The 11,558-nt window shown below is 38.6% G+C and overlaps 1 protein-coding gene across 1 annotated transcript; it reads right to left on the bottom strand.

The window, feature by feature from the left end:
- Positions 1-9,156: 9,156 nt before the first annotated feature.
- Positions 9,157-9,673, bottom strand: LOC115999382 (uncharacterized protein At4g18257-like). The gene is made up of 2 exons (XM_031239236.1): positions 9,647-9,673; positions 9,157-9,504 (listed from the first exon to the last, which is right to left on the bottom strand). Exons 1-2 carry the CDS (start codon positions 9,671-9,673, stop codon positions 9,157-9,159), a joined length of 375 nt encoding a protein of 124 aa, XP_031095096.1.
- Positions 9,674-11,558: the final 1,885 nt, after the last annotated feature.

Below are 11,558 nucleotides of genomic sequence, written 5' to 3' on the forward strand. Positions count from 1 at the left end.
GTATATAGATTATGGTGATTTTATGATAATTAGAAGGAAGGATTAAATTCATTGTAGCCACTGTTTGAGAAAATTCTGACAGGCGCAGTTTGAAATCAAAATTCGTGAAAAATACTTTTTGAACTCCAATTGGCCTGAAATTTTATTTAGAGATCCTAGACTTATTATATTTGATGTATATAAAATTATTTTGTTGGAGATATGCTTCATTATTTTTAGAAAAATTTCGTAAAGTTGTGGCAGTGTGCTGTCAGTTAAATTTCTGTGCAGCGCAGTGTTGGAAATAATTTCGAAAAAAATACTTCTAGACATTGGATTGACCTGAAGCCCAAAATGGATTCATTAAAATGGATTTATTTAATTAAAAATATCTTATAATTGCGGAAGCCCAAAACAAAACGATAGAAAGTAGGGATGCTACCGCCACGTTTAGATACAACTTATAGCTAAACGCACAGGCTAAAACAACTACTAAAAATAACCCATAACTTATACTAGTACAATGAACTAAATACATTTCTTTTAAATACAACCTCTAGATTATCTAATAAAAATGAAACTCGAACCAACTATCTAGGAAGTGGCGAATCGCTCTCATAATCCATGCTCATGCAGATGCACCTGAAATATACTCAAAGAGTATCCAATGTTAGCGCAAAGCTAAGTAAGATTTAATTCACCTCCTAAAATAACTATTTACATACACATAGCACATTCGAGCACAACTTGTAGATCATAATATGTATAAATGTGTACATTAAAATTATTGGAACATAAAGATGCAAATAAGCAATACTCACAATATTCTAAGTAATCATAGTTCTCCAAAGATATTCAAGAATTGCAAAACCCATAATTTCTCAAAAATACTCATAATTCATAATTTCCAAATCAATATTTCTCATAATAGAAATTTTAGGAACATTTCAAAAGTAATATATCTTTCAAAATCACTGTTAATATATACATGTACATATACATGGAGGAACACCATTCTCAATACAATGGGCAGGGTCTTGTTTCATCAAGCCCTAGTGAACAATAATCTCTCTATTGAACACTACACAAAATCCCATTCAATCTCAAATAATGGGCAGGGTCTTAATTAATAAGCCCTAGTGAACAGTAATCACTCTACTGAACACTACACAAAAATCCCATTTAAGTGGAACAAAACTAATACCTTAAGTGTGCACACCTCCAATGGGTTTCCAAGTCCAATGGGTAGTAACTAGTCCTAGTAGTCATGATACGTTTCTAATGACTACTACTCAACAGGGTAAATACCCTAGTGGTAGACTCAGCTAACCACCCATCAGAATAACAGAATCAAAAGTCGTATGGAGACAGGATACGTTTCTACTGCTCGTTACACAATCAACTGGGTCTTAACCCAAGTATCCAAAATTTCACAACAGGATACTACACAAACCTTAAAATTCATTAGGGGCATCACAACCCAACAAAACATTTTATTATCCTTCATCTTTATATAAATATTAATAACAATATTTCTCATATGTCACTCCAAGATGGTAGATTTTCAAAATTCAAGCCAACCAAAACATAGACTACTAATACCGTTCACTTGAACTTATACAAATGTATGCATTTTCTCAAAATATTCATATGCCTCCCATTAACATAACTTTCCAAACTCTGTAACCAACACATATGCATATAATCTCAAGTAAACAACTTCTCCATGGCTCAAATAATCAACAAGACACAAGAAACAGAAACTGACAGAAATTTCAGAAATTATTCCATGGATTGTAGAATTTTCTGTGGAAAATCGGTAGCATATTTTAACACAAAATTTTCTAGATAATAAGTACAGCAAGTCTAGATTATACACAAAAATTTTCAGGTCAATCCAATGTCTAGAAGTATTTTTTTCGAAATTATTTCCAACACTGCGCTGCACAGAAATTTAACTGACAGCACACTGCCACAACTTTACGAAATTTTTCTAAAAATAATGAAGCATATCTCCAACAAAATAATTTTATATACATCAAATATAATAAGTCTAGGATCTCTAAATAAAATTTCAGGCTAATCGGAGTTCAAAAAGTATTTTTCACGAATTTTGATTTCAAACTGCGCCTGTCAGAATTTTCTCAAACAGTGGCTACAATGAATTTAATCCTTCCTTCTAATTATCATAAAATCACCATAATCTATATACCACACAAAATATATTCATATACAATTCAAAATAAACACGTAAGAATAAATAATAATACGTTTATTAAGAAAAAGTAATAATTTGGTGATACTTACTCTAGAGCCAAAACTCTACTGCACCCACTAGAAATTCTTGATTATCCTTGTCTGCTAGTTTAGAACTAATTGATGATGGATAGGGAGAAAATTGGGGTTTTATTTGTTTGAGAGAGAGAGGGAATGGCGACACAGAGGAGGAAAGAAATATATAGAATTAGGGTTATCTCAGGAATGATATTTATATGTAGAGGATAATATAATTAGGATTAGGAATTTAATTATGAATATATGATGGGGCATACGTACATACTACATCTGATATATTATGATTACTCAGATTGGGAAAATATTAAACTCAATATAATATTCATAAGATAATATGAATTAGGAAACTATAATATTTTTAAATTAATATTAATAAAATACCCTCAAAATATTTTTTTGGTCACATAATATCTAACAATAAATTCATATAATTATGAACCATATTGTAAAATAACCGGGTATTACAATCTATCCCCCTTAAAGGATGCTTCGTCCCCGAAGCATATCCATACGACAACAAAGAACAAGGGAGACTCGATCAATAAATAACTCAAGAGACCCAAACTTAATGAAAAATTTTAGTTAAGAAAATGGGGGTGTTACAAATCCTCTCTAGCCCTTTTCCACCAGTTTTCCAACTGACCGCGATTGATTTGGTCGCTCCCAAATCCGTGCTCAGGATGGCCGTAAATTTTTGTATAAGTTGGAATCCTCTCACAAAGGTCAATGGTTTTTGGATAAGTTGGAATCCTAGCTGTCCCATGCGCTTCTTGGGTTGTCGGTCAAGGAAGAAGCGCCCTAGAGACACAATCATTGAGCGTCCTGCTGCCAAGAGAATACTAGTCGGCCTGGAGGCCAATGAGAGCGATGCCATTCATAAGGGAAAGTTCCCTATGACTAAGTCGCTGGACAAGGTGGTCTTCCCCCAGGACCTGGACTCCATCGAAGGGTTAGACGCAAACGACCTTCTACGAGGAGTCGCCCATCGCACCTACCAGGTATTCCGCTTACCCAGTCGGGATCCTACATGCTTTACACTTAGCGTTTTTCTTCGTTTTCTAATTTTCCTTCTACTTGGTAGTCGTTGATAGCCTAGATCGCACTTCGCCATCGTCATAAGGCCAACCTCTTTGAGCTGGAGGTCATGCATGCTACTCGGGCGGACCACGATAAACAATTGAAGGCACTGAATTTCCAATTGGCTACCTCTGCCTCTACCTTGAAAGCCGAGCAGCGGCACAACGAGTAGCTAGTGATGGAGTTGTAGACTACTCGTCTAGTGGCGCTGACTACCTACAAGAAGTTAGAGAAATTCAGGCAAGATACTGAGGAGTACGCCTAGGCGCATGCTGAGTGAATCGCCAAATCCTGGCTAGTCGATCCTGCCGGCCAAAGGTTTTCATGGCTTATGGCTAGTCTTGCCACATTTGTAGCACTTACCATGGAACTTGCCCTTGGTAATGCCACCTTTTTGACCTAGTTTCTGCTTGTCCTTCTTAGCCTTCTTGGAGTGTTGACCGTGCTCCACCACGTTGGCCTTAGTGCCACCAAAGACAGGACCCTTCCCGTCAGTTTTCCTGTTCCCCTTCTCAATTCTGAGTCTATGGATCAGGTCCTACAGGTTTATTTCCTTTCGCTTGTGTTTAAGGTAGTTTTTGAAGTCCTTCCATCCTAGAGGCAACAAGTAGATCATAGATGCCACTAGAAAGGACTCACTAATCTGCATGCCCTCGTCACGGATCTCGTCAAAGATTAATTGCAAATCTTCAACCTGACTTAGCACGATCTTGGAATCAACCATTTTAAAGTCGAGGAATTGGCCAACAACAAATTTCTTTGCGCAGGCATCCTCACTTTTGTACTTGTGATCCAATGTTTCCCACAGCGAGACAGCACTCTCGCTGTGCCAATTTTACGATATACATCGTATAGAGCATCACACAACCCGTTCAGAATGTAGTTGTGGCAAAGGAAGTCCGAATCCTTCCAAAACCCAACCGCCATCACAGATTGTGGATCATTTTCCTTTAACTCAGGAGCTTTCTCGGTCAAGAACCTTGCCAAGCCGAGAGTTGCCAAGTAGAACAGCATCTTTTACTGCCACCTCTTGAAGTTCGAACTAGTGAACTTCTCCGGCCTTTTGGCCAAACCACTTGGTACCATAGGTACCCGCATCGTAGGGATGTACCCCTTAATGCCCACACCATCTTGTGAACAGACATTCACTGGTGCCTGGGAATGAATGTGCAACATTGTTACTGTTCTCACCACTGTTGTTCTCAACAACATTCTCATCACCATAAACTGGAAATGCAAGGTTCTCCATTTCTTCAAGGAAATTAGAGACAAACTAGAAAAGGAATAAGGTTTTAAGCTTGTTAATAAATATTACTATGAAAATAATATTTCTGAAAATTAACAAGCACAAATACGAAAGGATTTTCTGGAAAAAGGTAAGCTTGAGTCGTGTACTCACTACACTGTCCTTATAATCTTATTTGCTACCTCCCTTGGTGCTAGGAGCGTTGTAGTCTAGGTTTCCCAGGATAAAACAAGCTTCGATTTCGAGTTTGAGCACTCAAACTACGAAACCCGGCGAACAAGAACAATAGCTTGTATATACTAAGCAAGAAAGGAGTAGAAGTAGAGCTTCTAGAGAGAAAACAATTTCTTGTGTTGTAAATCTGCTGCTTCTACAATCATATAGGAGTTAAAGGATTAAATAGCATTTAATCAGATAATAAACCTAGGCTTGTAACCCTTGTAACAGTCGAACACTACAACCCTGATAGATCACAACCCGAATCATACACGACAAGGCCAAGTTCCGAGTTCATAAGTTCCGAGTTCATCAGATTACCAATGATATGGCAGCCAAGTTCCAAACGACATTCGTGCCCGCAGGTGTCGGCGCACACGAGTCAAGCCTTTTCAGGCTCATTTTGGGATTTGATTTGCACCCCCCCTGCGCGCGAGAGAGAGCCTTTATGCTACACAATTCACTAAGCCTAAGAAAGACTCTTGTATAAATAGTGGTGCAAACCCCCTTCCCAAACCAATGTGGGACAAAGCCTTATTCTAAAGCTTTTCTCACCATTTTTTCAACTCAAATGGGTCAACTTTGAGAACCAATTTCTCATTCACCCATTATTCGTTTTGTGCGTACTATATATCAATCTCTTCGTCTAACTACGAAGAACCCGAATCCACTTTAACCCGACCCAAATCGGATGTGGACCCCACATATATATTTGTACCACAAAATAGTCACTAGCTAAAATTGCCATTTTATGCTATTTTTCTAACAATTATATCTATTGGAAGCCTTATAATGTATACTACTATTACTATTATTCTATGCTTATATATGTATCTCTTATGATATGCTCTTGCAACCTTTTACTTGGCCATTATGTGGTGTCTCATTTGAGTTAAGTGTGTTTTCAACCAAATATTTCTAAAACCCCTGGTTCAAACCGTTTTTAACTACAAAACCACGTATTTTCTAAATCTATATAAATGTATCGATTGTATGTAGATGAGTGGTTCATACTTAGCATTTTATGCTAACTCTCTATTTTCCCTATTTTGAACTTACCCATTTTCAGGTCCTATGGATGCATGATGGGGGCGGCGGTAGTATCGGTAGTTGGTAGAATTACCCTTTTAGTAGTCCCCTAGCTGTACTCTCTCGTGATGTAGTTTATTTTGGGTTTGACTTTGTAGACATTTGACTTGACTCACTAGTACTTTTGTTTTGTTATGATGCTAGAACCCCTACTGTTTGGTTGATGTATGATGTGTTTTAGATTTTAATCATAGTAACACTCACCGTGTGATGCTTTTGAGTTTTAGACTTTAAACTCTGTATTAATTAGTATAATTTTTTTAAATATATTTCCCCTGCATAAGCTTATAATTAACCTAGACTCTAGTATTTGAATTCGGGGGTGTCACGTAACTAGTCCCAAGCTGGTGCCCGAATCCGGTCAAATGTGTTACGTCGAGGTACACTATCTTCTTAGCCCCCCTTGGGCCCAAACTAGTTTGAGCTAACTAGTGAGGTCGAGCAAGGGGTCGATTTGGTTCTACGTTCCCTCTACGTTCCCTCTACGTTCATATCTAGCTCTACAAAGTTCTGGTCAATTGCCATTTGCATCCGTGTTGCTGCTGGCACTATCATATCTGGCATAACTGGGTCGCCATGTAGAACAGTTATGGATACTTAGGTGGATACGGGGCAAGGATCGGTGGATGTGAATAGGCAGCGACGTAATATCGGGGTGAACTTTGCCAATCTCGAACGGTTGTTGGATTGGCAAGGAAAATGTATGATGTTTGACTTGGTGCGGTCGAATATGTATATCCTTGATTTACCACGTTGACATTGACTGGATCTGGGGGAACGGATGTTTCTGGTGGCGACTGATTGAGGTATACATGTGGTCCTATGCGAGACCAAAGATCAGAGGTGTTGTTGTCAGAATCCCCGTCATTGAAGAAATCGAGATATGGATACATGGCCGAGAACGATAAAGCTAAAAATCGTAGCTGATTGTACCAGTCCCCAAAAACAGTGCCACATTGATGTAGTTATTTCATCGGGTTCTGGATTTAATTTTGAATTTTAGTATTAATGTTAATGTAATAGGTCAGAGGTTCCTGATCTTAGTTACAATATCTTTCAGTTCTTCCAAAAAAAAAAAGGTCTTTTTTCACAAATTAAATGTAACTTATATAGGGGTCTGGAGGGAACAACATGCCGAGCTTGTAGCATGACTCACACATGTTCTTCATGGAGTGGTCGGGATGGCCACAATCCAACTAATCTCACGTGCCTGGAGTATTTTGACAAATTGCGTGAAGGCGATGCGACTATACAATCTATTCGGGTTATATTTCTCTCAAACAATCAAGTCATTGTGTTCGGGTAAGTTCTTCTCGATCACATAAGACCCGGAAGACTAACCCGGCTAAAAACTTTACTACATTGCACGAATAAGCCTTTTTCCCAATTGTTATCTGGTTAGGAAAAACATAAAGTTGGTCGAATATGCTCGAAAAATGAGATTGGTAACTGTAAACACAAAAAATGCGAAATTGTATATATTCACAATATCGGGTTACAATGTGTGTGTAATTGAAGGTGTGGGTACAAAATCTTTGTATAGTCCTCTGATTCTTCACTGACGTGTTCTACTGAAGTGCCTCCTGGTTCAAGTGACGTAGCCTCTAGGATTCAAATAGTGTAGCCTCCGGGATTCAACTGACGTAGCTTCCGGGATTCAAATGACGTAGCTTTCCGGAATTCAAGTGGTGTGGCCTTTCGGGATTCAAGGCCGTGATATTCAACTAGAACCGTCAAAATACTTCAAGCCTCTAACTGCTTCAAAATGCCTTCAATGCTTTCAAAAGCTCTCAAGTCTTCAATCTTCAAGGTGTGTTTTAAATGTGAAATGAGGGGCTCTATTTATAGTGGAGTGTGCAACCAACTTCCCTCAACAAATTCCTTAATTAATTAATTAATTAAGAGGAATGAACATTGCCACAATCAAGTCCAGGTTCAAAACTCTATCATCTAATTCAAATTCAAATTAATTATAATTATTAAATTCAAATATAATAAAATTATATTTAAATTATAATTATAATTATTATTAAATTCAAATAGGAATTGGGCTCGGCTCATTAATTCAATTACTCAACATCAATTTAATTGGGCTAATTAAATTAATTATCATGACCCAATTAATTAAATTGGTCCAATAATCAATCTCAAAATGAGCCCAATAATAATTTAACCGGTCCATTTGTCGGTTCAAATTTTCCGTGTATACAAATTGCCCCCTCGAGACTTGTTGGGACATGCTGCTTGATGTGCTTGGAGCGAGAAAGTCTCGAAACTTAACAAATAGCCCCTTTTTTAACAGATAATATTTTAAGTTCGTTATTGTGCATCTAGACTCCTTGAGCCCAACGTATGCTTGATATTTCACGAACCCAAAACCAAAAGGCTAAATTGGCATGGTAACTTTTAATTCTATGAGCCCAATTATGTGCTTGGACATTCTGTGAGCCCAAAATCATTGGATCAAGTTGAGTCATACTGGAGCTAAACTAACCCCCAAACGAAATTAGGGTCCACTAACAGTTAAACTCCTCTTCAACACTAACAGCCGTAGGATGACATAACAGAATCAAAGCTCCAGCTTATCTCATACGTGATTTCAGCGAAACTCAAAATCTAATTATCCAACTATTTTGTTCAATCATGATAACATTAGAAGTGTAATCCGACTCCAACACCTCCTGACAGTACACTATAAATACCTCCTTCAATACCTCCAAACCCACAGCAATCAACGAAACAAAGAATCAAGAAAGAGCAAGGAAGAGCATCGGTGATCCGCTTCTCAATCAGGTAAATTATCCACTCTTACTATTTCCCCATATGCATTTTCATTTATAGGGTAGGAAGAGCATTAAAGAAACAACAAGAACTCAAGACTCAAAGATCAACGGAGTTCATAAACTCAAGAACAAAGCAACGAGAAACCTGCCGAGTATAACAACCACCGGAGCGCGGTATTATTGATGCCGGCCGAGAGTGGGTTTTTACTTGGAGTACCCAGGTTTCTGTTGTTGTCGGAGTTCTCCAACCGGGACCGCCAAAGTCTTCCCTCCTTGTCAAATTGCTACAACGAAGAGCAACGGGAAGTCTGCCGAGTAGAACAACCACCGGAGCGCGGTATCATTGATGCCGCCCGAGAGTGGGTTTCTACTCGGAGTAGACGGATTTCCGTTGTTGACGGAGTTTCTCGTTGGACTGCCCAACCGTTGACGCCGCCGCGTTCGCTGGGTCGCTGGAGCCCCTCGCCTGGATTATATGTAGAGGATATGTTTTGGCTCTTCTTGTTCTAGACCTTTGCGAAGGAAATCAACACAATACTTTTCTTGATCTTCTTCATCAGAAAGCTCTCCTCTCACTAGCTTATCATATAACTCCGCCTTTCTCTCCAAGGCAGCATAGCTCGTAGCCCCATCCCTGACGGCTTTCAGCTCAAGCTTGTCCTTGGCTGCTCGAGCATCGACACCGGAGTTCTTTGCAGTGAAGGGGTCGTGGACGGAAATTTTACTCTTGGCGCGGTGGACTTGAAGGTGGGAGTATTGCGCGTCGGCGGCGGTGACCGTTTCCTTGGAGAGGCGTTTGGACTCCTCCTTTGTGGATCTCTTGGTTTACTGGAAAAGAACTCAGACAAGGGCTGGAGATAAAACCCACCAAAGCTTGAAAAGAAGGACCTCAAACTCTGAACCACTACAGAGCCTTCACGTGATGCTTTATTGGGGAATGAAGCAAACACTAAAATATCACCTCACCACTTTCACTTTTAATGCCCATTAATCTATTATATACATAACATATACTGGAGGTTTTTTTTTGTTTCGCTTTTTTTTTTTTCAGTTTTGATTTTACGTTTTTTTTTTTTGCTTCTTTCTTTTTCTTTCTGTTTTGCTTTTACGTTTTTCTTTTGTTTTTTTTTCTTTTTTTTTTGCTTTTTTTTTAATTTCTGTTTCTTTTCATTTTTTTTTCCTTTCGTTTTTCTTTATCTTTTGTGTTTTGCTTTTTCTTTTGTTTTTTACTTTCATAACTCTAAATAACAACAAAGTTAATTATTACTATTATATTATATCTTAGATCATAATAATAATAATAATAATAATAATAATAATAATAATAATAATAATAACTTTGTTAATAATGATGAAAATAATAATGATAACCTTAATCATTATCATCATTATTTTTTGCAGTAATTTTTCTCAATTTTTACATAATCTCAACGCGGCTCAAAGATGGTGCAATTTCAAGAACAATGGTTCGAAGGACAAAGGAAATTGGTGATATCAAGCACCAAGAGCGACCACAAAGTCACATTGGCCGTCAATCAACCCCTTGCATCCCCTTCATCGCCAAAGCTCACAGTGTCGTATCACGAACGCAATTGGACTCCTGAGTATAACATTCCACCGTCCAAAGTGTAGACTTTGCAACCGGGATTGAAACACGAACCTTCCACGGACATCCTTCCCACGCTGGGGAATCGCATAATTGATGATGAGGTCAAGTGGGGTAACGACATCGATTTTAGAGGCGAATTCATTTACACTCCAGGATACTGGGAATGGGCTGAAGATGTACTTAACTTCTTCAGAAAACCTCTAAGGGAAGGCATGATATATGATGCCGTGTTCGCGTCATTATTCACATATGACCGCAACGTTGACATTGTCCAAGCTTTTTGCGAAGCGTGGTGCCCACGAACCAACACATTAATTACCTCCTTTGGCGAGATATCCATATTGCTGCGAGATTTGTACATGCTTGGAGGGTTGCCATTGCTTGGGGATATCTACGATGAGCGCATCCCAAACGCCTTGGACTTGAACAAGGGTTCATACACATGCTGTGCGCACTTATTCGAGGCGTTTTTCCATTTGACTCAACAAGCATCCCGATGGATCGACTTCTGTTGCAGGAAAACCCGAAGATATCCAGCTCCTCCAACTGAAAAAGAGAATAAGAAATCTCGACCAAAGGCTACTCACAACCCAAGCGGGATCCTTGAAACTGCTCCTAGATGGTCGCACGTGAGTGAAGCACCCTTCGTCGAACTAAACATCCCCCCAAATCTTGAACAGGAAGTCTACTTAGCAGCATTTCTAGCGTGTTGGCTCTGTACGTTCGCACTACCGGGCAACCCAACGGCAACCATTCGCCCTGAGACTTTTAATATGGCGTGCAAAATGGCGAAAGGGATTAAGGTATGCCTCGCACCTCCAGTCCTTGCCAGCATCTACTATGGGTTCCCAAGTATACTCTCAGGAAAGTTGGTTGGGACAAAGCTTCATTAAAAACCAACTCCTTAGATAGAGTAAGATTCCAAGGGAACCAGTAACACATTGGCTATTCTAGTTTTCTTCCTAAGAAACTTTTCCCGGGTCATGCATTTTCACATTATAACAAAATTGTTCTGAAGGGTTCATTCAAAACTTTGATGTTCATGGTTTGGAAAAGAGCTTTAAGGATAGATGAACTTTTGAACTTAACGGCTAATCTTCAGTCACTACCGTAGTTGTACTAAACCTTATGTACTACTATATACGCAATATGCTAAAGTCCAATATACTAAGGAATTTAACTAATTCCTAAAATATGTTTTTCTAAGGCATAAAAATAAATTGCATAATTCTCCCTTTTCTCTCTAAAACAAAAAGCCTTTCTC

Source organism: Ipomoea triloba, chromosome 12 (assembly GCF_003576645.1).
Source record: "Ipomoea triloba cultivar NCNSP0323 chromosome 12, ASM357664v1".
Lineage (NCBI taxonomy): Eukaryota > Viridiplantae > Streptophyta > Magnoliopsida > Solanales > Convolvulaceae > Ipomoea > Ipomoea triloba.

Bases quoted from the DNA above. Each gene is read 5' to 3' on its own strand.
- LOC115999382 (XM_031239236.1), bottom strand. From the start codon at position 9,673: ATGGGCATTAAAAGTGAAAGTGGTGAG. The intron at 9,505-9,646 runs GTGATATTTTAG...CAGTAAACCAAG, and splicing joins TTAAAAGTGAAAGTGGTGAG to AGATCCACAAAGGAGGAGTC.